The sequence below is a fragment of the Heptranchias perlo genome, chromosome 4 (genome assembly GCF_035084215.1).
Source record: "Heptranchias perlo isolate sHepPer1 chromosome 4, sHepPer1.hap1, whole genome shotgun sequence".
In the NCBI taxonomy this organism is placed as follows: Eukaryota; Metazoa; Chordata; class Chondrichthyes; order Hexanchiformes; family Hexanchidae; genus Heptranchias; species Heptranchias perlo.
In genome coordinates, this window is record NC_090328.1 from 118,288,363 (window position 1) to 118,315,137 (window position 26,775).

At 42.3% G+C, this 26,775-nt stretch overlaps 2 protein-coding genes and 1 long non-coding RNA gene across 9 annotated transcripts in view; 1 reads left to right on the forward strand and 2 right to left on the reverse strand.

Annotated features, from left to right (window-relative positions):
- LOC137321228 (coronin-2B-like) overlaps positions 1 to 1,546 on the reverse strand; it is a 134,836-nt gene extending 133,290 nt beyond the window's left edge. The window contains exon 1 of the mRNA XM_067983545.1: positions 1,148 to 1,546. The gene's annotated coding sequence lies outside the window, so the exon portion shown is untranslated. The remainder of the gene's footprint in view (positions 1 to 1,147) is intronic.
- On the forward strand, positions 683 to 26,547 carry LOC137321229 (uncharacterized). Of its 7 annotated transcripts, none has more exons than XR_010962744.1 (3): positions 683 to 772; positions 1,314 to 1,435; positions 25,469 to 26,547. It is a non-coding gene; the product is annotated as an uncharacterized lncRNA (long non-coding RNA). The 7 variants fall into 7 exon arrangements; XR_010962745.1 differs by having other exon boundaries at positions 731 to 772; positions 1,317 to 1,435; XR_010962747.1 differs by lacking the exon at positions 683 to 772 and adding an exon at positions 854 to 886.
- The window catches only part of tbc1d2 (TBC1 domain family, member 2), a 69,527-nt gene continuing 60,147 nt past the window's right edge, over positions 17,396 to 26,775 (reverse strand). Inside the window, exons 11-13 of the mRNA XM_067983544.1 lie at positions 25,451 to 25,636; positions 22,998 to 23,119; positions 17,396 to 21,658 (exon numbers count right to left, since the gene is read on the reverse strand). Coding sequence (XP_067839645.1) covers positions 21,466 to 21,658; positions 22,998 to 23,119; positions 25,451 to 25,636 — 501 coding nt within the window. The 3' untranslated portion in view covers positions 17,396 to 21,465. The remainder of the gene's footprint in view (positions 21,659 to 22,997; positions 23,120 to 25,450; positions 25,637 to 26,775) is intronic.

Below are 26,775 nucleotides of genomic sequence, written 5' to 3' on the forward strand. Positions count from 1 at the left end.
TCCCGAACCCAGGGATTCTGACAATGATTGTGGCACCCCAAACGCAACCTGACTCAGATCCGAAAATGCAGCACAGACAAGAACTTGGATTTATACAGAGCCTTTAATGTAGTTAAAAACATCCCAAGGAGCTTCACAGGAGTGATTATCAGACGAAATTTAACACCAAGCCACATAAGGGGATATTAGGACAGGTGTCCAAAAGCTTGGTCAAAGAGATAGGTTTTAAGGAGTGGAGAAAGGTAGAGAGGTTTAGGGAGGGAATTCCAGAGCTTCGGGCCTGGGTAGCTGAAGGCACGGCGCAGCGATGAAAATCGGGGATGCACAAGGGGCCAGAATTGGAGGAGCGCAGAGATCTCGGAGGGTTGTATGGCTGGAGGAGGTTACAGAGACCGGGGGGGGGCGGGGGGGGGGGTCGAGGCTATGGAGGGACATTCCTGGCCTGCGAGGCTTTGTTATTCACTGGGAAAACCTCTTGAACCAACAGAGGAACCAGAGCTTAGATACTTTTCATCTACTCCTACCTGTTGAATCAGGAATCTCTCTCCTAATGGCAAAACATACAGGCGCCACATGCTACCCGATCGAGGAGAGGGTGGCAAGTCTGAGATTAGGAAATATGTCCAAATAATAACAGGTATTTTTTTTTAAAGTTCCCTTTTCAGAGAAAGGACAGGTGGAACGGATTACTAAACACGGGGGGTGGAGAACACGACTGGCTCATTGTACTGGACTCAGTCAAACCAAAAGGATCTGTCCATTTTCACAAAAGGTGAATAGTTATTTTTGGGAGCTAGTGCTCCATTTAACCTTTTGGGTTCAGAATGTTTTTTAGACACATTCCCTTACTCCTAGGAGGCTGAAACGAGGTGATGCTTCTGAGCAGGTGCTTCGCCCCCCGCCCCCCTTCCCCTTCCCTTTAAGCCTTAATTCTTTTTTATGTTGTTGTTCTGATCAAAAGTGGAAGGGGGGGGTGGGGAGAACATTAGTTTGCACCAGGGCACCGACGGCAGACAGATTTTTACATCCAGTAATTCCTTTTAACAATATTTTAAACCCTCACCTGAAGTGAAATGCAGAGAACAGGTGAGGTATTTAACGCTCTGGCTACACTGCATGGCCATGTTTTTTTCCCCCCCAATCTTACCTTCCAGGCACTCCCTCCCTCAGGTTAGATTCAGTCAGGTGAAGAGTCAACAGCTCAGGTTCCTTTTGCGATTTTCTTGCTCTCTCTCTTTCACCTTTTTGGTTTTTTTTTAATTTCTCTTTTTTAAAAATTGTCCCTTTTTTTCCAATGTTTCTCTTTCCCGCAGCAGTCCCGGTGTTTGGTGGAGACTTAAAGCCTGCAGCCGCGAGCCTCTCCCGGAGTCCAATGTTCATTCATAAAACATGCCGGCAGCTCCAGGGGAGGGAGACACTCACACGGAAAAGAGGGGTAAGATATATATATATATATATAGAAAGAAAGGGAAGAAGGAAGGACACACACACACAAAGACAGAGCTGCAAGCAGGGCTGAGGGGGCAGCAGATGATAATGTGATGATGATGATGAGGAGGAGGGTCCTCTCTTTGTGCAGATAAGATTGAGTGAGTTGAGAGAGAAAACAGCCTCCTTGCAGCAGGGAGATTTAACAAGGCGGAGTCTCCACACTTTGTGAGCAGCTGCACCATTCACAGACTGTGTACACACACACACATATACATGTAACAGCAGCAATGCAAGGGTGCGGCGAACTTCCAGCATCGGTTTTTTTATTGTTAATTTTTTTTCTACCTATATAAATCTCTACTGTGCACAATTCCCCAGATAACATTCTGCACAACAGTCAGGGAAGTGAAACATCAGGTTTTTAGTCTCTGCACCACCAACACTTTTGGCATTTAATCACTCCTAACCTCCACCCTATCGCAGAACTCACCCTTTGTATTCTGCAATTACTTAAAAGCTGTTCGTCTCTAACATTACTTGGAATTTTACAGCACAGAAATAGTCCATTTGCCCAGTGTTTATGCTCCACGCAAGGCCTCCTCCCTACTTCATTTCACCCTATCGGCATAACCTTCCAGTTCTGATGAAAGGTCATCGACCTGAAAGGTTAACTCTTGTTTCTCTCTCCACAGATGCTGCCTGACCTGCTGAGTGTTTTCCAGCATCTTCTGTTATTTTTATTTCAGGCTTTAGCTGTTTAGTTTCACGGATTGGGGGAGGGAGGGGGAAGAGTTGGTTTGCAAGTTCCCAGTGGTACTCTCTCGCCTCCATCAAGGCAGCAGGATTACATAAAATGTACAGCACAGAAAGGGGCCATTTGGCCCAACTGGTCCATGTTGGCATTTATGCTCCACACGAGCCTCCTCCTACCCCTCTTCATCTAACCCTATCTGCACACCCCACCAGGGTGTCAGAGAAAGATTGACTGATCTTCGCTCAGCAGACTCTTCACATTCCACCCACATGCAGACCTAGAAAACTAGCTGTCCATTGGTTTCAAGAAAACTGACATAAAAAAGTTTATTTTTGACAAAATATAAATTAACCCATAGGGAGCGCCACATTGGAAGGATGTCGCCCACAGAGCCTTCACTGACAAAAGCATCCCATTGTTTCAACATTAGTTATTTTATTGATGTTTGGTCCAATTCAAAAAAAAAATGAAATCTATTTGATGTTCCCTTTTAGCAAAATTTAGCAAAACTGATGAAATTAACAGCATTAAAAAACTCAGCAACTTTCATACAACACATGTAATGTAAAATTCTCCTTCTTTCTGATGTGCAGTTCAGTGACAATAATGACACCAGTAACCGGGTATATAAGACCCTCTAATTAAACTGAAATAAGAAAGGTAATAAATATTCATTATTCAATAACTGATAAAAGTATTTGGGACATTGCTGAAGGCTGTAATAATAATCTTGGGATCCAGTTGAAAATAATCAGGATCAATTATGATCTGGTCTTACGGCTCTGTTGCCCTGCACTTTCTTTAGGCAGCTCCCCACCCTCTCCCCATTGACCCATCTCTCCCCAGGCTGCCCCACACCCTCCCCAGGCTGCTTCTGCTGCACGTTCAAGCACGGAAGATGGGCTCATTTTACATCGAAAGGATTTATTTGTGGCTTTTGTCTATAGAAGAAGGGAATTCATGTTGCAGGTATATCTCTGCAGGGACAGGAACTCTCGTACCTGCCATTGAGTGCAAAGTGGGTCCGGGCTGCACATCTTCCATTTTGTTGAGTTTCTCATCTCAACCGCTATGGGGTGTGCCCCCCACCCCCCCACCACGGAGAGCAGCATCTGAGGAAAGGGCATCACCACACTGCTCTCCTGCACGTCCTAGTGAACAACTCAGGATATGGAATAGAAACATCGCAACAGGAAGAGGCCATTCAGCCCCTCGAGCCTGTTCCACCATTCAATTAGATCATGGCTGATCTGCATCGTAATGTCATCTACCCACCTTGGTTCCATAACCCTTAAATACCCTTTGACCAACAAAAATCTATCAATCTCAGTTTTGAAATTCTCAATTGACCCCCAGCCTCAACAGCTTTTTGGGGAAGAGAGTTCCAGATGTGTGCAAATCGGCTGCCACATTTCCTAGATTAGAACGGCGACCACACTTCAAAAGTACTTCATGTGCTTTAAAGTGCTTTGGGACGCCCTGAGGTCATGAAAGTCTTTCTTTTCTTTTCATTGGAAGATTCCAGTACTCCTGATGTACTGGCTTTAATTGTCATCATCAGATTTAATCCCTGGCATAAGAAATAGGAGTGGGAGTAGGCCATACGGCCCCTCGAGCCTGCTCCGCCATTCAATAAGATCATGGCTGATCTTCGACCTCAACTCCACTTTCCTGCCCAAATCCCATATCCCTTGATTTCCCTAGAGTCCAAAAATCTATCTATATCAGCCTTGAATATATTCAACGACTCAGCATCCACAGTCCTCTGGGGGTAGAGAATTGCAAAGATTCACAACCCTCAGTGAAGAAATTCCTCCTCATCTCAGTATTAAATGGCCAACCCTTATCCTGAGACCATACCCCCAGTTCTAGACGTTCCAGCCAGGGGAAACAACCACTCAGCATCTACCCTGTCAAGCCCCCTCAGGATCTTATATGTTTCAATGAGATCACCTCTCATTCTTCTAAACTCCATAGAATAAATGCCCATTTTACTCAATCTCTCATCATAGCACAATCCTCTCATCCCAGGAATCAATCTAGTGAATCTTCGTTGAACCGCCTCTAAGGCAAATATATCCTTCCTTAGGTAAGGAGATCAAAACTGTACACAGTACTCCAGGTGAGGTCTCACCAAAATTGTAGCAAGACTTCCTTACTCTTGTACTCCAACCCTCTTGCAATCAAGGCCAACATACCATTTGCATGTGCTGAGTCAACAGGTCTCAATCCAGGGTAACAGTTGGGGCTCCACATTCTCTCCATGAACTTGAACTAGGGATGGGAAAAATCTGCCAGGGTCCTCACTCACAACAGCTATCCAGTGAATTCTGCTGGAAACGATGGGTGAGGAAAGAATTGGGTTCTGTTGTAATAGGGCTATGGTCGCCATGGCAATGCTCACTGTAGGGGCTCACACATGAAATGTGACCAACTGGATGAGTTGGAAAATTCCTCTTTGATTTTCCCCCTTTAGATGATCAAAATTAGTCCAGGAGACCACATTGACCCTGATTTATGTTAGAGTATTTACCTCTTGCACGAAATGATCCCCATCTCAGACAGAAACAGATCCAGCTCTCTCTTGAAAGTATACAGCAAATTAGCGTTCACTGCAGGAGCAGGCACCCTGTTCCACAGGTCCACTATTCTCGGGGAAAAGAACTGCCTAACATCCCACCTAGTTCTGCCCTTATGCCAGGGCACTGGTCACCCTCCAGTATCTCATATAAATGGCCATTCTTCCTGTCAAGCAATTTATTTGTGGCATCACAGCCAATATCTTGCAACTCTTTTAAAAAAAAACTTGCATTTATGCAACGCCTTTCATGATCTCAGGACGACCCAAAGCACTTTACAGCCAATGAAGTATTTTTGAAGTGTAGTCACTGTTGTAATGTAGGAAACACAGCAGCCAATTTGGGCATAGCAAGATCACACAAACAACATGATAATGACCAGATCATTTTTTTTTTAGTGATGTTGATCGAGGGATAAATATTGACCAGGACACCATTGAGGACTCCCCTGCTCTTCTTCGAAATAGTCCCATGGGATCTTTTATGTCCACCTGAAAGGGCAGACAGGGCCTCAGTTTAACATCTCATCTAAAAGACAGCACCTCCGACAGTATAGCACTCCCTTAGTACTGGGAGCATCAGCCTGGACTTTCTGCTCAAATCTCAGAGTGGGACTTGAACCCACAACCTTCTGACTTTAGAGGCGAGAGTGCTACCCTCTAAGCCAAGGCTGACACTTACCAGAAAGAGTTTCTGGGCAATAGGTTGGGAACCCTGGCTGACATTTCCTCTCCCATTCCAGAGACATGTAAGCCATATGCAGCAACCCCATCACTTCCCCAGTTAGGATCAGATGGTGCAACAAAAAAGACTTTAACCTCATCTCTCAGAAATATCTGAAAGCATTTTCCAAGCAGTGAATTGTTTTGAAATGCAACAGCTGCTGTTGTGTAGGCAAACATGCAGCGAGGTCATCACAAAGTGTACCCGCAACCTTCTGTTTGGCTCAGTACCAAACCACAAGGTGCATTTATCCATTGCTACCTTCTGATGTTCTTAGTATCAGCGCATTGTAAAAGCAGAATGTACATGAAAAAATTTTAAAAATCTGATTGAACGGCTTACAGTTGTGGAGTTGCCGGCAGTGAGAACAGGAAAAGCTTCACTCAACTCACTCTTAGTTAGGCCACACTTAAGAGTACTGTGTGCAGTTCTGGACTCCATGTTATAAAAAGGATATAGAGGCACTGGAGACGGTGCAAAAAAAGATTGACGAGGATGATACCAGAACTGAGAGGTTATAAGTATCAGGAAAGATTGAGCAGACTGGGGTTCTTTTCTCAAGAAAAAAGAAGGCGAAGGGGTGACCTGATAGAGGTCTTTAAAATTATGAGGGTAGCGGCAGAGAAGATGTTTCCACTTGTGGGGAAGTCCAAAACTAAGGGCCATAAATATAAGATAGTCACTAATAAATCCAATAAGGAAATCAGGAGAAACTTCTTTACTCAGAGGGTGGTTAGAATGTGCAACTTGCTACCACATGGAGTAGTTGAGGTGAATAGCATAGATGCATTTAAGGGGAATCTAGATAAATACACGAGGGAAAAAGGAATAGAAGATTATGCTGATAGGGTTAGATGAAGAGGGGTGAGAGGCGGCTCGTGTAGAGCATAAACACCGACATGGACCAGTTGGGCCGAATGGCCTCTTTCTGTGCTGTAAATTCTATGTAGCACATTGTAAAAGTGAAATATACATGAAGAAATAAAAAAATCTAATTTAAATAAACGCAGTTGTGGAGACGCCTGGCAGTGAGAACAGGACATCTCCAGTCAGCTCACTCATGGGGATTCAATCACCGGGCTTTAGCACAAGAGCAGTTTCTTCACTTATAATATGCTTTTATGTGTCTTATAAGAGTGGGTTCAGTGATCTGTCTTTAATTTAAACAATAGCTGTGTTGTTACACTCTTTTTAATTTATCGAACACTAGCAATTTGTTTTTAGCTTGTTTGTGCATCATGTTCAAACACATCATCGCATTACCTGAACTCTGCAAACATGTAATAAGTGACCTGGTTTCCCTCTATTATCTGCACTCCACAGTATAAACAAGCCCGGCTCCCTTGTCACACAGATAGTTGGGTCCATAGTTTTGTCATCAGGATAATGAGCTGGCTTTAGCACAGTAGACACAGGAAGCTGGCTCTCTAGAGCGCCATATAAAAGCACACCTCCTAGGTTTTAAATAATTGCAAACAAACTAGAGGAGAAACGAGGAGAAATGTTTTTCACACAGAGGGTTGTTATGTTCCGGAACACACTACCTGAAAGAATGGTGGAAGCAAATTCGACAGGAACTTTCAAAAGGCAATCGGACATGTACTTGAAGAGGACTAATTTGCGGGGTTATGTGGAAAAAGCCGGGGTATGGGACTAAATTGGACAGCTATTTCAAAGAGCCAGCACAAGCACAAGGGGCCAAATGGCCTCCTTCTGTGCTGTAAAATTCTATGATTCTATGTTGGACAGCATCAATCTACAACCCAGCACAGTTGTTATTATAGATTGAGGCGATAATCTGAAAGCAAGCTGCTTACAAGAAATGGAATAATTTGTTTCACGCCCGTTTTAGTATTTTACTTCCACACAATCTGGGAGTTAATTAATTCACATCAATTACACAGTGCGTTCTATGAAATACCACTATGTACTAAACAGGTAGACACTTAAACAGCAGAACAGATTAACTGGTCATTTATCTCACTGCTGTTTTTAGGACCTTGTGTTGTGTAAATTGGCTGCTGTGTTTGCCTACATAACAAAAATGACTACATCTCAAAAGTAATTCATTGGCTGTGAAGCACTTTGAGATATCCTGAGGATTTGAAAGGTGCGATACAAATACAAGTTCTTTCTTTTAACATGAGTGTCATTATATGTGTTCTCTTTTTTACTTTTAACTCTACAGCCATTACTTTGCAGCCTGCTGTGGTAGCTGCCCATTTTAGCAGTAATGCTTTAATATGAATGAGATGGCGTAGATCTTTCTAATATGATCAGCCATGATCTTATTGAATGGCGGAGCAGGCTCGATGGGCCGATTGGCCTACTCCTGCTCCTATTTCTTATGTTCTTATGTAAGTCCTGTGTATCTCTTCAACAATAACTACTTGCATTTATGCAGGTAGGTATTTATAAGGTAGTAAAACGTCCCAAGGCGCTTCACGAGAGCGATTATTGAGCAAAATTTGACACTGAGCCACATAAGGAATTATTAGGACAGGTGACCAAAAGCTTGGTCAAAGAGGTAGGTTTTAAGGAGTGTCTTAAAGGAGGAGAGAGAGGTAGTGAGGCAGAGGGGTTTAGGGAGGGAATGCCAGAGCTTAGGGCCTAGGCAGCTAAAGGCACGGCCGCCAATGGTGGAATGAAGAAATTCAGGGATGCGCAAGAGGCCAGAATTGAAGGACTGCAGAGATCTCGGAGGGTTGTAGGGCTTTAGAAGGTTACAGAGATAGGGAGCGGGCGAGGCCATGGAGGGATTTGAACACAAGGATGAGAATTTTAAAATCGAGGCGTTGCTGGACTGGGAGACAACATAGGTCAGTGAGCACAGGGGCTGATGAGTGAACGGAACTTGGTGCGAGGTAGGATATGGGCAGCAGAGTTTTGGATGAGTTCAAGTATATGGAAGGTGTAAGGTGGGAGACCGGCTAGGGGAGCATTGGAATAGTCGAGTCTAGAAGTAACAAAGGCATGGATGAGGGTTTCAGCAGTAGATGAGCTGAGGCAGGGGTGGAGACAGGCAATGTTATGGAGATGGAAGTAGGCGATCTTGGTGATGGAGCGGATACAGAGTCGGAAGCTCAGCTCAGGGTCAAATAGGATGCCAAGGTTGCGATCGGTCTGGTTCAGCCTCAAGAGGGACTCTTTTGCCTCCTGCATGCTGACAAAGTAAAAAGCTGCCACTAAAAGCTTCAGAAAAGGAAGGGAAAAAGGGAATGGAATTTCTTTTTAAAAATAAAATGGACAAGCCCAGTTTTCTAGCCTGGAAATGGTGAGACCTGCCATGCAAATTTGGAGTTAACAGACAACTAATTTGTATAACAGCAGACCTCATAAAACAATTCTCACCCTTGCCTTCTGACAGTACCCCCACACATACATTGCTTTTAGAATTGTGTTACAATATCCACCTTTGAACTCCACAGATCAAAGCTCACCTATGCTGGTAACACAAAACTTCCACCCTGATTATGTTATCTGCATGTTTATATTGCTTACCTGCAGATGATTAATTTTCCATCAGTGAGTTATTGGGGGAATAGGTCATCTGATAAGATAATAAACATATTGCATAGAATTTACAGCACAGAAACAGGCCATTCGGCCCAAATAGTCTATGCCAGTGTTTATGCTCCACACGAGCCTCTTCATCTCATCCTATCTGCATATCCTTCTTTTCCTTTCTCCCTCACATGCTTACCCAGCTTCCCCTTAAATACATCAACCACTCCATGTGGTAGTGAGTTCCACATTCTCACCACTCTCTGGATAAAGAAGTTTCTCCTGAATTCCTTATTGGATTTATTAGTGACTCTCATATATTTATGACCCCTAGTTCTGGTCTCCCCCACAAGTGGAAACATCTTCTCTACATCTACCCTATCAAACCCATTTCATAATTTAAACACCTGTATCAGGTCACATCTCAGTCTTCCCTTTTCTAGAGAAAAAAAGCACTGTGCTTTACCTCTGTTCTAAAGCTATTAAGCAGTTTTGGATTTTCAGTACTCTGTAAAAAAGCCTATGTCACATTAGAAATAAGGGAGTTAGTGGAGAATCTTTTTAAAATTTATACCATTATGAATCAGTGGGTAAATCAGCATTTCTAACAGTTGCAATTTCATTAATGATTCATTAATTTTATACCATTGATTTAATGCATGTGATTCATGGGATAGAAAGAAGGGGGAAAGAATAGTTCTGTCTTGCTCCCTTGTATCCCTGTGAATCATGTCCATTAAAGCATGAGTGCAAAATCATCAAACCATTAACAAAATGATTATCGAATTCTTGCTAACTGGGTATATACCTCTTTTAGAATCATACAGCATAGAAGGAGGCCATTCAGCCCAACATACCTGTGCCAGCTTTTTGAAAGAGCTATCCAATTAGTTCCACTCCCCTGCTCTTTCCTCATAGCCCTGCAATTTTTTCCTTTTCACGTATTTATCTAATTCCCTTTTGAAAGTTACTACTGAATCTGCTTCCACCGCCCTTTCAGGCAGTGCATTCCAGATCATAACAACTCGCTGAGTAAAAAAAATTCTCCTCATCTCTCCTCTGGTTCTTTTGCCAATTATCTTAAATCTGTGTCCTCTGGTTATCGATCCTCCTGCCAGTGGAAACAGTTTCTCCCTATTTACTCTATCAAAACCCCTCATAATTATGAACACCTCTATTAAATCTCCTCTTAACCTTATCTGTACCATTTAGTTTATATTGCCTCTCCTCATTCTTCCTATCAAAATGTATCACTCTTGTACCTTTCAAAGTGAAACCCTGGCATATAGGAAAGCAAAGGTGCCACTCGTAGTAGAAACAAGTTTGTCAACTTAATGTGAGGGTTTCTGAAGTTCTTTCAGATGTGAGACAATCGCCTGTTTACACGTTACCAAGTACTTTACTCTAACTTCATAGATTTCAGGCTGGCAGTAAGTGGTCTCTAATTACCTTGTAAGCAAAACATATTGCATTGGGATGATACCTTTGAAGTGACCTTTTTGCATACCGGACTGTACACTCTATAGCCAGGAGAAATAAGCTGGCAGTCATCAAAACCTTATTATTCACCACAGTTATGCTGACTCCCAGACTGCGTCATGCATAAGCTCACATTTCAGTGCCTGCGGAAGTGGTTCAATGTGATGGACATGAAAGGTTGCTAACTCTGTTTGTTCGTATTCCTGGAGGTATCGTCACATGACTCTCTGGCCTCAAACTGCCCCGCCCCCCACATTCCTGCCATTGGTCGCCTGACACGTCCATCCTCATGGCGCCCTGCCTTCCCACGGCCAATTGGAAAGCGATTAGATGATTCTTGACTGTCAGTCAAACAGCCTTTTCTCCCTCTCCCCACTTCTAATATTTTAATAACTAATAAACGGGAGTGTTCAAAGAAAATTTTAAAAAGCATACTTTTTTTTTTAAAAGTGTCCTTACAATTTTTCTCCTGGGTGTTTCTCGTAGCAGTGTCCAGGAGATTAATCCTTAATTCCTGGAGACTCCAGGACAATCCTGGAGGGTTGGCAACCCTATTTTCTCATGGGCATGAGAAAAATATCTGGAAAACGTCACATTGCTGAGGTAGCTCAGATAGGCTGAGGATGAAACCTGGGACCTTCCTGATTTGTGTGGCTCAGAGAGTACATTTACCCACCTAACTCAGTGGGTAGCACTCTCGCGTCTGAGTCAGAAGGTTGTACAAATCCCACTTCAGAGACTTGAGCACAAAATCTAGGCTGATATTTAAATGCAGTACTGTCGGAGGTGCTGTCTTTCGGGTGAAACGGTAAACCAAAGCCTCGTCTGCCCCCTTAGGTGGACCTAAAAGATCCCATGGCACTATTTCAAAAAAGAGCAGGGGCGTTCTCCCCGGTGTCCTGGGCAAATATTTATCGCTCCACCAACATCACTAACACAGACTAACTGATCATTATCACATTGCTGCTTGTGGGACCTTGCCGTGCTCAAATTGGCTGCTGCATTTCCTACATTACAACAGTGACTACACTTCAAAGTACATCGGTGGCTGTGAAGAGCTTTGGGACATCCTGAGGCCGTGAAAGGTGCTATATAAATGCAAGTCTTTATTTCTTTTTATAAGACTAATTAGGTGACAATTTTTTGGTTTAACCCATCGAATCATGGAATCTTGCAGCACAGAAGGAGGCCATTCAGCCCGTCGTGCCTCTACCGGCTCTTTGAAAAAGCTGTCCAATTTAGTCCCATGCCTCAGCTTTTTCCTCATAACCTTGCAAATTAGTCCTCTTCAAGTACATGTCCAATTGCCTTTTGAAAGTTCTGGTGGAGTCTGCTTCCATCACCCTTTCAGGTAGTGCGTCCCAGAACTTAACAACCCTCCGTGTGAAAACATTTCCCCTCTAGTTCTTCTGCCAATTATTTTAAATCTATGACCTCTGGTTACCGACCCACTTGCCAGAGGAAACAGTTTCTCCCTATTTCCTCTATCAAAACCCCTCATGATTTTGAACACCTCTATTAAATCTCCCCTTAACCTTCTCTGCTCTGAGGAGAACAATCCCAGCTTCTCCAATCTCTCCACAAAACTGAAGTCTCTTATTCCTGGTATCATCCTGGTAAACCCTACCCTCTACTCCTACCCAAAAAGGTGACAATTCTTTGGTTTAACTCTCCTTCATTCCTAGTTTTCATTCACTCTTTTGTGGAAGCAACCTTCATCTTTTTCTATCGTTGTGCATTCTTACAACAAATCCACCAAAAATTGTAAGTTTGACACGTGAATCCCTTCACAGGCCTGAGAGAGACCAACAGGCAATAGGCAGTTCCCTAAGACTGCTGTTTTGAACTTATCTAATGGTGATGGTTATAGGGAGGGGACAGGGGCATACAATGTGGAAGCTTATGTTTCTATTAGAACTAGGGGGCATAATCTTAGAATAAGGGGCTGCTCTTTCAAAACTGAGATGAGGAGAAACTTCTTCACTCAGATGGTGGTAGGTCTGTGGAATTTGCTGCCCCAGGAAGCTGTGGAAGCTACATCATTAAATACATTTAAAACAGAAATAGACAGTTTCCTAGAAGTAAAGGGAATTAGGGGTTACGGGGAGCGGGCAGGAAATTGGACATGAATTTAGATTTGAGGTTAGGATCAGATCAGCCATGATCTTATTGAATGGCGGAGCAGGCTCGAGGGGCCGATTGGCCTACTCCTGCTCCTATTTCTTATGGTCTTATGTTCTTATTAACATCGGAACAATTGTGTTTAGCTTCCATTCTCTGGGCTCGGGCCTGTCTTGGGATATTACAAGGAGAATGTTCCAGAGTCACATTCCAAACAGGTGAAATCACAGTGTAAAGCACAAAGCCCTGGTATAACACGTACACAACTCATTTATACTGCTTGTTTCAATGGCCTTCAATTTACACATACAGATTGTGATGAAAGTATGAGAGCAAGGGAGAAGCCATATGATCCTAAAGGGAGAGCTGGGAAGAGAGCCAATGGTATTTATTAACTTGATTATGTCTAATATTGATTTGCCATGGATTTTTGTAGCCCTATTGGGCAAGCTACATTGAAAATCTATTGTTCACTCATGAACTCAGCATTACGCCAGTGGTTATTGAGTTGGATGAGTCTGAACTATTCCATGCTGAATCCTATCTTTAGGCACCCATACCCACCATCAGTCATGTAATCTCCTGGAAGAGAAAAAAACACAGAAAAATATCCCAAGGGAAAAAAAATCTAAGAAATTCTTCTCCAACCCCCTTAGGTGAGCAAAACCAGCCCAGGAGACCATTTAGACAATGCGCACAGCACCTGGTATTTTACCTACCTTTTATAAGACGTGATCTTCTTCCCAATTAGGAACTGGTCCTGCGCTCTCTTGAAGGCACTCAGAGAGCCTGCACTCATCACTTGAGCCGGTAACTTGTTCGATTAATCAATTATCCTCTGGGAAAACAAGAACTGTCTGACATTCAACTTAACCCAACCCTTATGTAGATTATATGCATGACCTCAAGTCTTCTCCAACGTATCTAGTCAAAATAGCCCATCAAGAGGAGCATAATCAAGTCCTTTAACAATTTTGCTTACCTTTATCAAATCACCCCAAAGGCTAAACATTTCTAAAGGAACTTAGTGGAACAGGGTCAAGGGGCCTACCCCTGTTCCTATGTAAAGGGAATAGACCCAGCCTTTTAAGACTTTCTGAATAACTATGGTCTTTTAAACTGGGGATCATCCTCAAGGCCCTTCTTTGGACTTTTTCCAAATCTTTTATATCGCCTACCATGTATTGTAAGGGGAACAAAATTGGATGCAGTATTCCAAATGCGATCTTACCAGGGTTTTGTACAAGGACAAAACGGTGTGCTTTGTTTATATTGAATGGTTCTATTTATCCAACCTAATACCCTGTTTGCTTTGGCTATGGCTTCTTGGCATTGGTCATGAACCGTTAGAGAGTTATGAAATGAGCAAATCAAGGGTTAAAAAAAAGTCAGGCAAAACTTTATTTTACACAATTGTGAAATAAGTTATCATGGGAAGGCCATTGGAATGAACAGTATAAATGCATTTCTGAAGAAGGAAGGAATTGTAAGAAAGAAGTGGAGAGAGAAAGACAGTTTTGCAATTGTAAAGCACCTTTCACAACCTCAGGACGTCCCAAAGCGCTTTACAGCCAATGAAGTACTTTTGAAGTGTAGGCACTATTGTAATGTAGGAAATGCGGCAGCCAATTTGCGCACAGCAAGGTCCCACAAACAGCAATGTGATAATGACCAAATAATCTCTTTTTTAGTGACGTTTATTCAGGGATAAATATTGGCCAGCACACCAGTGAGAACTCCCCTGCTCTTCTCCAAATAGTGCCATGGGATCTTTTACGTTCACCTGAGCGGACAAATGGGGCCTCGGTTTAACGTCTCATCCGAAAGACCTCCAACAGTGCAGTACTCCCTCGGTACTGCACTAGGAGTATCAGGTTAGATTTTGTGTTTAAGTCCCTGGAGTAGGACTTCAACCCACAACCTACTGATTCAGAGTTGAGAGTGCTACCTACTGATCCACAGTTGACACCAAGGACAGTTGAAGGTCACATGTATCAAAAGGTTGTAGGTCACCATGCACTGCTTCATTATCAGGAAAGTTGTGAATGGAACTCAACACTGCAATCATCAGCAAACAGCCCCACCCCTACCCTTATGGCAGAGGGAAGGTCATTGATGAAGCAGCTGAAAGTACTTGGGCCGAGAATTTCCTTAGAAACTCCTGCAGCACGGTCCTGGTGCTGCGATAATTGATCTCTGCCAACCATGACCACCGTCTTGTGTGTCAGTTATGGTGTGACGGTTAGATTTATGAGCAAATAATGTGATTAGAAAGAGCAGGATTTTAGGAGGGTGTGGGGAAGAAACACCAAAGAGTTGTGGCTCTTTTAAGTAGTACAGTTTTTTTTTTAAGAACTGGTTTCGTTAAAGTAAAAAGGATTGACGTGTAAACAGACAGTAAAGCCTTCTAGCTTGAATTTTGAAAGGTCAACAGCGGTTGGAATGTCAACGAGCAGTGCCACACAGTGGTGATAGAATAGGATTACAAATGAGAACAACCTGAGTTTGCACTTTCAGCTGTGGTGCTGTTGGAAAATACCAAACGGCAGGGGTTTACCTGCAAGGACCAGAGTGCTGGTAGTGTTGGTGGTTGAGGGAGGGGTGCAGAGAGGACAGTCATTCTCGAGCTACAGCCCTGCCCCATTTATTAGCAGGTTTTAAGAATAGCATCTACAGAAGGCCTGGGAATATGTTACTTTTTAGTTCCCTTTCAACCAGTGTGTCACCCTGCCAAAGAGAAAAAAGAGGAATAGTCACCTTTTGAGATTTTTTTTGACTGAGGAAGGATTTTTGATCAATTCATATTAAGATGATGTAGTTAAGTTAAATTTAGCACACAGTCCTGGGCATCAGAGGTTAGGAAGGATGTCAAGGAGTTGGAGAGGGTGCAGAGGAGATTTACTAGAATGGTACCAGGGACTTGAGTTATTTGGAGAGATTGGAGAAGCTGAGGTTGTTCTCTTTTGAGCAGAGAAGGTTAAGGGGAGATTTAATAGAGGTGTTCAAAATCATGAAGGGTTTTGACAGAGTAAATAAAGAGAAACTGTTTCCAGTAGTAGAAGTGTCAGTAACCAGAGGATACAGATTTATGGTGATTGGCAAAAGAGCCAGAGGTGACATGAGGAAACTATTTTTTTTTTAAACACAGCGAGTTGTAATGATCTGGAATGCACTGCTTGAAGGCCTGATTTCCAGCAAGCTGAATGACTCAATTGGTCGTACCAGCCAACATTGCTTGTTGCCGGAATTTTCTATTATTCTTTCCTACGCCCGGTGGAAAATAAAGACATGAACCACAATCATCAATTAATTTTTTTTGCACATGCAGTAACTTTTCCAAAGTTGCAATGTTGTGATGTTTGCCCCACAGTATAAACAGAATGGATTCCACCACTTCAGGAGCCTCCGCTATACATTAGGCTCAAACCCACTTAACTCGAAAATATTTACATTTATACCAGGGATAAGGGGCTTCAGTTATGTGGAGAGACTGGAGAAGTTGGGATTGCTCTCCTTAGAGCAGAGAAGGTTAAGGGGAGATTTAATAGAGGTGTTAGGAACATAGAAACAGGAGGAGGCCATTCAGCCCCTTGAGCCTGTTCTGCCATTCAATGAAATCATGGCTGATTTGTATCCTAACTCCATATCCCTTAATAACCTTGACTAGCAAAAATCTATCTATCAGATTTAAATTTATTAATTGAGCTAGCATCTACTGCTTTTTGTGGGAGAGTGTTCCACACTTCTACCACCCTTTGCGTGAAGAAATGTTTCCTAACTTCTCTCCTGAATGGCCTGGCTCTGATTTTAAGGTTATGTCCCCTTGTCCTAGACTCCCCCACCAGCAGAAAAAGTTTCTGTCTACCTCTATCAATTCCTTTCAAAATCCTAAAAACCTCAATCAAGTTACCCCTTAACCTTCTGTTTTCCAAGGACTACAAATCTAGTTTCTCCTCATAATCTAACCCTTGGAGCCCTGGTAACATTCTGGTAAATCTGCGCTGCACTCCTTCGAAGGCCAATATATCCTTTTTAAAGTGTGGTGCCCAGAACTGTACACAGTACTCCAGATGTGGTCTAACCAGGGCTTTGTATAGCTGCAGCAAAACATCCTCCCCTTTATATTCAGCTCTTTAGTTATAAAGGCTAACATTCCATAGGTCTTTTTCATTATTTTTTGTACCTGACTACTACATTTTAGTGATCTGTGTACAGGGACCCTTAAATCTCTTTGGACCTCCCCCGTTCCGAGCTTTCCACCATTTAAAAAATACTCAGATCTATCCTTTTTTGGTCCAAAATAGATGACCTGTGTTGAAATCCATCTGCCACAGTTTTGCCCACTTATTTAATCTATCAACGTCTCTTTATAATTGTTCAAAATTATGAGGGGTTTTGATAGGGAGAAACTATCTACTCTGTTTGCACTGGCAGGAGGGTCAGTAACTAGAGGACAAAGATTTAAGGTAATTGGCAAAAAAAGAGGGGCGATGAGGAGAATTTTTTTTAAAAAAAATAAAAACGCAGCAAGTTATGATGATCTGGAATGCACTGCCTGAAAGGGTGGTGGAAGCAGATTCAATAATAACTTTCAAAAGGGAATTGAATGAATACTTGAAAAGGAAAAATTTGCAGGGCTATGGGGAAAGAACGGGGGAGTGGGACTAATCGGATAGCTCTTTCCAGAACAGGCACGATGAGCCAAATAGCCTCTTCCTGTGCTGGATCATTCTATGATTCTATAAGAATTAATTTTAGTAGAAATTTGATATTCTCCAACATTCACCAGCACAACACAAATGGACAGTTTTATTACATTTTTGTCCTTTATCAAAAATATACACATATATAAATTGACAAAACATTTCAGAACAAAATAAGAGACGGCCATTTTACTAATTTCTGCCTATTTATATTCCAGTGTACACAGCAAGTGCTCCCTCAAACAATAAGTAAAACGTGTGATATCAAAAGATGCAGCATCACAAAGGAGTCACAAGGATTTTTTTTGTTTGCTTGTGTGCTTAGAAATACCTCGTACTCAAAATTTCATGTTTTTTTAAATATAAAAAACATTAAAAGTGACAAAGAATCATTCTACAGTTGGGATAGGATGAATATTTAATGACCATAATTTGGATTTGTAATCTGTAAAAAAAAATCCCTCAATGTTATTCAGTGGGTGATGGAATGAACCACACAGATCAGGAAGATCCCAGATTTGATCCTTTAGTGCTCTAATTAACCGCAGCACCTTGATTTGGAAGGAGCAGGGGAATAAAAAAAAAAATCAGCCAGGGTTCCCCAATCCTGATAGTTAGTCAGTGATTCTCACTGGAAATTTGCCTGTGTGTAGATGTCTATTGAGGACAGGATCAGACATGGCTGCGATACTCCCCATGGTCTAATGGCTTGCCAACACTCGCCGACTAGGATTCGCAGGTAAAGCACGGCCATGTGCACCGGGTACCAATGCATCACTGGCATGCCCGGAACTCTACCTTGGCAAGAGTCAGCACTTTCAGGATAAGGCACAGGCACAAATGGCCTCGTTCTGTGCTGCATCATTCTATAAGGGGAGGGAAAAAAAAGTAATGGGAGGGAGGGAGGGGGGGGGAAAGCACGGGACATTTAACACCCTGTGATCAGATTGTGAGGGAGATGTGAAGGAAAAACTGCTCTAGTACACAATAATATGCCTGATTATTATTAATGGGGCTTTTAAGCGCATAGACAGCTTCAATGTCACCTCAGCTGCTACACATGGGACCCTTTCATGCTGAGGAACAGGGTTTTATTTCCATGGGAATTTGTTTAACTGATTTGGTAGATGAAAATTAAGTTAAGGTTCTCACGAATATTTGTTCAGCTGGATTAAGTTCGACCGCCTTGTAAAAATGGTAAAAGTGAGAGACCACACAGTTCAGATTCCACAGAACATTTACACTATTTAAGAGTATCATGACACATACATGACAAAACCCAACATATAATTAAATATAGATTTATCTTATTTTAAAGATTTTAGGGGCATTTTTCTTACCCTTCAGGAACAAGCTCACTGAGTGTGGAGCAAGATACAAGAGAAGGTGGTGACAGCATCCCTCATTAAAGACAGTGTCCCCTTACTGATGTCAGCTACAGATAGGTTGCATAACTTTTTAGAAACATGTTTATCTAATGACTTTGTCACAAGCACCCTCCAGATACAGAAAAGTCCAATTAGTTCTATTTTCATTGAAGAGAAAAAGAGAACGAACTTGCATTTCTATCACGCCTTACAAGATCTCAGGACGTCCCAAAGCACTTTACAGCCAATTAAGTACTTTTTGAAATGTAGTCACTGTTGTAATGTAGGAAACGCAGCAGCCAATTTGCACACAGCAAGATCCCACAAACAGCAATGCGATAAATAACCAAATAATCTGTTTTAGCAATAGTTTTATCCCTCAAAAAAAACTATCACCTGTCTGTTAAAAAGTTGGTTGACACTAATGAATAAATCCTATCTGCTCCAGAAAATCCAACATGATAATTTGGAGTATAATGGCCAAAGAATCTGCAATTGGCTTCACAAGTTTTGAGATGAGTCTGTAATTACAAGTGTGGAATGACTCAGTGTGGTAGGTTTTCCATCACCATTCCAGTTTTCCCACTTTATTTTCCCTCTCTACCCCCCCCCCCCCTCAACCATTTAAGTGAGTGTCTGATATCAGCCATGAACATCAGGGGAGATGCATAACAGAAGCTAGACACTTGACCATAAAAAAAAGGGACAAAGCACCTGAGCTGCACACCTACACATGCACACCCCTCTCAACAGAACCCAAAAAGGTGGATTGGATTATTATGCTCACCTACCCTCAAATGCTAGAGAACTTTGAATGACCTCAAGAAACCCATGGGCTGGAGAAAAGATGCAAAAACAACTCTAAGCCATTACAGAACCTGGTGTTTGAATGTAATGATTGCCATATCTTCGTATATCTCCAGACTGAACGGACATCCAAAGACAATACAAAATTGCTACTATTCTACACTGTTGCTATAAAGTTCTGGGAACAGAAGCATATTATAGACTTTTCTTAATTTCTGGGGAGGGGCAGATTTTGTTCCATTAGTTTTTTGGGGGAGCAGAGTATACAAGTGAGGGAGAGGGGGATGGAAAGTATTATACCCATCTTCTCTAATCTTTATGGATTTTCCTCTTATTCTGGTTTTGACTAAATTTGTAACTCACATTAAAAATCTATGACAAAAAGGTAAAACTGTACCATCTACAAAAATATTGACTCCATGGTATCTGATTGTTATGGGATTCCATTAAAAATTCAGCAAATTATAAATATTAAACAGACTGTAGTACATTATAATTTACTCACATTTCAAGGTTGCTGATGGATTTCAATATTTTACCAAATATATAATTCACCAAATAAGGTGCTAGCTTCAGGATAGTAACTCTGTGCTCTTAACAGTCCATGGTTCTTACAGTACAGAACAGACAGACCAGTAAATTCAGCCCTGAAGCATCTACAATTTCCTTGTCATTTGCAGCGTGACTTTGTGCCACTTGAACAAGAACAATGACAACCGCTGGAAGAAGAACTTGTCACGTGAACAAATTAATTCAATATTTCACATTTTAGCAAGTGTTGAAAAAGGATTACATTTGCAAACATGAAAAGCAGGAAAAACTGAGCAAGTTGCAAGAAAAAAAAAGTGGAAATACTTAGTTTGAATATTGTAGATTACATTCCAAGTAATCACAGTCTCAGGATTGCAAAACATTGCCTCTCCCCACCCAATTTTCAAGCCCATTTTGTCATTAGACTGTTGTCATGTCGGGTGGTGACCTGATTAACAACTGTTTGAAACCAGTCTAAAAGTTGGTCCTATTGGCTGCCATCGTCCTCCATTAACTACATGGTGGCTGCATTATTCTGAATACTGTTTGTTTTATCTGTGTTGCTGGGGAGAATTTTCCAGCCCCCTAAGATCCTAGGGTGTGTGTATGTGTATATATATATATATATATATATTATATATAAATAAATAAAAATAATCGGCCCATCCAATCAATTCAAACTGCTTGGAATCGGCTTTGAGGTTATATTTCTTTCCCGTAGGAGACCAAAAGGAGTGGTGGGGGGGGGGGAAGGATTACTCTGCTCCCCCTCTTCTCCAATAGGATTGTACAACCAAATCCCAGACACTTATCTTAACCAAAGCATTCTACATGTGCACACTTATCTACTGAATTCCAAATTAGACTAAAATCTGACACCAAAATAATAAACGACGAGGTGGTGCAGTGGGTTTGCATACTGTCCTCTCATCCCTAGGATGTGTCTTCAACCCAGCTCAGACTGATGGGATGAAATTCCACCTCTCTACCAGCCATTAAAGGTGGCAATTGGAAATGTGTCTTGGCAGTCTTACTCCAGATACCAGCAAATATGACTCCAAAAAGGACAAAAGTGCCCGGAATATTTCGGGACTAAATTGCCAGTCTCATTCATAGGATGTCTGGTGTGAGAAATGTAAAAAAAAATTCACAATGTTGCAGGAAATCCTCTTTCAAGCTTTGGTAAAGGCACCTTTGTCGGAGCAGAGTGCAACAAGTTTTAATCTGCATCTAGACTCTGCTACACCTGACCTGGGGTATTTGATGTTGACAATGATAAGCACAAAAAAGGTGCACATATTTAAAAGCAAACAGCTCTACTGACATGCGTTCTCTTGTAAATGAAGGAAAAAAATCTTCCATCTTTGTACATCTTAAGTGTCAGAGGTCCTTCTTGAAGGACGCAGTCATGACCTCCAAGTGTCTCCCGTGGAAAATTCAGGGAATGGGGTTGCAGGACAATTCCTTTACGTTTCTTCCTCATCTTCACTACCACCAATCGAGTCTTTTTGTTCCACTCTTTCTTTCACGTACGCTTCACGTATCCTCTCCAGTTCACTCAGCTCAGCGTTGAGCTTCTCCAGGTGTGCCGCACGACGATTTCTAAGCAGCCTCATGGGGAACGGGTTCATTTCAACAAATGCAATGTTCATCAGCTTTCTGTGGGATGTGAAACAATTATTGACTATTTGAGATTATTGAAAGAAAAGAACAAAGTTGCATTTATATAGCGCCTTTCACGACCTCAGGGCGTCCCAACGCGCTTCACAGCCAATAAAGTACTTTTGAAGTGGGGTCACTGTTGTAATGTAGGAAACACGGCAGCCAATTTGCACACAGCAAGATCCCACAAACAGCAATGAAATAAATTACTAATCTATTTTCAGTGATGCTGAATTGGTTGAGAGATAAATTGGTTGAGGGATAAATATCTAATCTCAAGTGGGACTTGAACCCACAACCTTAATGACTCAGATGCAAGAGAGTTATCCACTGAGCCACAGCTGATGCATAAAAAGGAAGCGTAACACATAAGGAAAAGTAACTTCTGAATGGAGGCCAGTGTCCCAAGTAGCCAGAGACCTACTTGTCCGCTTTTGTAAAAATTGGAACAATCTCCAGAAATTGGATGGTGTGTGTCCTCTATCATTCTTGCGCTGGAGTCAGAAGGTTGAAACCCCACTCCAGGACTTGAGTACATAATCTAACAAGGAGGAAGTACTACACTGTCAGAGCTGCTGTTTTTTTGGATGAGGCATTAAATTGGGGCAGGTGGCCTTGGTTTAATGTCCCATCCAAAGAACAACTCTTTACGATGCAGTACTCCCTCTGTGCAGTGTGTGTTGAAGACCTGCGGTAGAGTTTGAACCAACAATCTTCTGACTGCTCCCATGGATATAAAAGAGCCCATGCCACTATTCCAAGAAGTGCAACAACAACTTTCATTTATATGGCGCCTTTAAAAGAGTAAAACACCCCAAGGTGCTTCACATGAGCGTAATCAGACAAAATTGGACACCGAACCACGCAAGAGATATTAGGACAGGTGACCAAAAACAATTATCTGTCGATCAGAAGATAGGTTTAGATGAAGCCCATCTAACCTCGTTTTTCCAAAATACCAACCTTACCATCTTCCCATTGCAACATTTAATATCCACCTGAAAAAACACAGGGGATGTCGGTTTAATTACTCATTCAAAGGACACCACCTGTGCCATTATGGCACTCTCTCAGTGCCATAATCGGCCTAGATTGTCGGTGTGAGACACCAAAGCTGATATTGTTCGGTAAATTATCACAAACAGGGCCAGAGGCAGAAGATGGTGACCTTTTACCCCCAGACTTCCTGGCTCTCCACGATAATTCAACTACCTACCATTCCAATCAATGATAGAAATATCATGTTATAAATACCTCATGAGATCAATACTATTATTAAGAATTATTTTCTAAGTTATCCCCTATTTGGTACATTTTGATGAAAGTAGGCTCTTACCTTCCCTCAGAAATGTTTTTGGTCAAGCACCTAAGGTACTCATAAATTGCCAGGTTATCATGAAGCTTCAGAATTTCTTCCTCGTTGTATTTGAAAATTGCTAATGCATAACGAAATATAACCTGTAACACAAAGGACAACATGCTGGAGTCTCAATCAATCAACCCAATCACCCCCACACAAAGTCTGAGATATCAGCGGCCAAGACCGCCTCGATTTCCATTTTAAATCTCGTGCTGTGGGCAATGCCATGAGAATCCTCTAATTGTTAGAAGGATCCTTTGATGACCTGCAAGAATTCTATGAACCTTTGAGCTATCATAGAATCATACCGCCCAGAAGGAGGCCATTCGGCCCATCGTGCCTGTTCCGGCTCTTTGAAAAGAGCTATCCAATTAGTCCCACTCCCCCCTGCTCTTTCCCCAAACCCCTGCAAATGTTTCCTTTTCAAGTATTTATCCAATTCCCTTTGGAAAGTTACTATTGAATCTGCTTCCACCACCCATTCAGGCAGCGCATTCCAGATCATAACAACTGACTGCGTAAAAAACATTTCTCCTCATTTCCCCTCTGGATCTTTTGCCAATTACCTTAAATCTGTGTCCTCTGGTTACCGACCCTTCCAGTGGCAACAGAGTCTTGCTATCTACTCTATCAAAACCTTTTGTAGTATTTTCAAACCCATTCATAATCAAATTCACACCGGTGTGGGTTTTGCGGTTCACACCTCAGTGGTGTTGCTATCACATTCCTGCAAGACCCTACATGTCTGATCCATGTTCAAATCACATCAATAAGTTGCCAACCATCTAGGTACTAACGCTATGACTGGCCTTTGCATTCACTTATAAACAGAAGAACAACAGACGTCAAATATCATTAACTATAAACGATAGATAAAAATCAACTTCAGTAATTCTGTTTTTTTTTAAAACCACAGGCAAGGACTCGATATCAGTGTGTATTTTTTTTGCAGTGATGATTCCTGAATCTAGTTCTGTTTTCCAAGCTTCACGGTGGCACTCACTGCAATGTTCTCTTTTAAAAAAATAAACCTGGTTTCTTGCTTCTGTGTTCCACTTCTACATCATTAAAGCCTTATTTTCTTGGGCTTCCCCCCCCCCCCCCACCTACCCTGCCTTTATTACTTTCTACGGTTTTTGTCTCTCCCTCTTAGAATCATTGAAAATTTACGGCACAGAAGGAGGCCATTCGGCCCATCGTGTCTGTGCCGGCCGAAAATGAGCCACCTAGCGTAATCCCACTTTCAGCTCTTGGTCTGTAGCCCTGTAGGTCACGGCACTTCAGGTGCACATCCAGATACTTTTTAAATGAGTTGAGGGTTTCTGCCTCTACCACCCTTTCAGGCAGTGAGTTCCAGACCCCCCATCACCCGCTGGGTGAAAACATTTTTCCTCAACTCCCCTTTAATCCTTCTACCAATCACTTTAAATCTATGCCCCCTGGTTATTGACCTCTCTACTAAGGGAAATAGGTCCTTCCTATCCACTCTATCTAGGCCCCTCATAGTTTTGTACACCTCAATTAAATCACCCTCAGCCACCTCTGTTCCAAAGAGAATAACCCCAGCTTATCCAATCTTTCCTCAGAGCTGAAATTCTCCAGTCCTGGCAACATTCTCATAAATCTCCTCTGTACCCTCTCTAGTGCAATTACATCTTTCCTGCAATGTGGTGACCAGAACTGTACGCAGTACTCAAGCTGTAGCCTAACCAGTGCTTGTTCCAGTTCCAGCAGAACCTCCCTGCTCTTATATTCTATGCCTCAGCTAATAAAGAAAAGTATTCCATATGCCTTGATAACCACCTTATCTACCTGTCCTGCCACCTTCAGAGATCTGTGGACATGCACTCCAAGGTCCCTCACTTCCTCGACACCTTTCAGTATCCTCCCATTTATTGTATATTCCCTTGCCTTGTTTGCCCTCCCCAAATGCATTACCGCACACTTGTCCAGATTGAATTCCATTTGCCACTTTTCTGTCCACCCGTCCAGTCCATTGATATCTTCCTGCAGTCTACAGCTTTCTTCCTCACTATCATCTACAAACTTCTTAATCATGCCCCCTACATTTAAGTCCAAATCATTTATACCACAAAAAGCAGGGGAACTAGTACAGAGCCCTGCGGAACCCCACTGGAAACAGACTTCCAGTCGCAAAAACACCTGTCGACCATTACCCTTTGCTTCCTGCCACTGGATCCAACTTGCCACTTTCCCTTGGATCCCATGGGCTTGTACTTTTTTGATCAGTCTGCCATGTGGGACCTTGTCAAAAGCCTTGCTACTAGTCTTCCACCTGCCATCGGTTTCTTTCATCTTCTGCCTACATGCTTTTCTTCCCGGTCTCTATTTCTCAGCTGTGCGTTGCACTTTGTTTTTAATAGCCATATCTCATGCTTTCTAGCCCGATCTCAAGAGCTTAATTGTACCTTTGTTCCCTCGTACAGGAATGCGTCCCACACCCTGAGGAGGATGTCAGTCAGAAGGCTATCAACAAAGACAACCAGGAACCAGTTAAAAGTGATGTAAGAGAGGTCCACGTTGTACTGATCAAAGTGCGACGTGAGCCTGGGCAGCTTCTCGGACAAGAGATCCTTGAACACTCTCTGGTCAACCTGTAATTAAATACACAACGAATGTTATGGTCACAAATTCCATTATCCCCTTGCCAATTTACAAATCTTTGACAAAATGAAGATAGTCAGTTGCAAATCACTATTGTGCCATTACCTTTCATTTACTGTTGTACTTAAATGAATTGGGTCAAGAAACTGGGCAACAGTGGGACAGAACACTCAAACAAGTGACAAATCCAGTTTGGACTAATAGTACATAGAATTTACAGCACAGAAACAGACCAATCGACCCAACTGGTCTGTGCCAGTGTTTGTGCTCCACAAGAGCCTCTTCCCACCTTACTTCCTCTAACCCTATCAGCATAACCTTCTAGTCCTTTCTCCCTCACCTATTATCCAGCTTCTCCTCAAATGCATCTATGCTATTCGCCTCAACTACCCCTTGTGGTAGCGAGTTCCACTCTCTGGGTAAAGAAGATTTATTAGTGACTGACTTATATTTATGACCCCTAGTTTTGGTCTCCCCCACAAAGGGAAACATCTTCTCTATGTCTACCCCATTGAACCCCTTCATAATTTTAAAGACCTCTATTAGGTCACCCCTTAGCCTTCTCTTTCCTAGAGAAAGTAGCTCCAGCCTGATGAGTCTTTCCTGATAGTTATAACCTCTCAGTACAAAAACCTCTTCTGTAAAGGCTGAGAGAGAAGTAAGTCTGGGTGAGGCTCAAACCACTTCACAGTGCATGCAAGGCCAAGCACAAAATTCAGCACCATCTTGACTGTCTAATTGAGAAAAACTACAAGACTGGCTGGTACAATGTTACATTAACACCTTAGGAGATTGTTGCCTGCATAACAGTTATAGAACGTCAAAAAGTGACTCATTATGTGTGAGGCATTGAGATGTTTTGGAGAAACGCTATATAAATACAGATCTTTCGTTATCACTTCCTTCGGAGGCTGGATTTCAGGCACAGTGCAAAACTTTGGGTTTAATCTATGTTCCAATCAACCTGGCAATTTTTGGTGCTGGCACCAGAACGCCGATCTTTTATGAATGCAAGCTCCCAGCACAGAGCCTCACCATGTCAGGAAATTCCCAAAAAAACTCCTGGCGGAGGGGCTCCACGCAGGGAGCACATATTTGGAAAATTGGCCCATTTCTAACACCAGGAGCT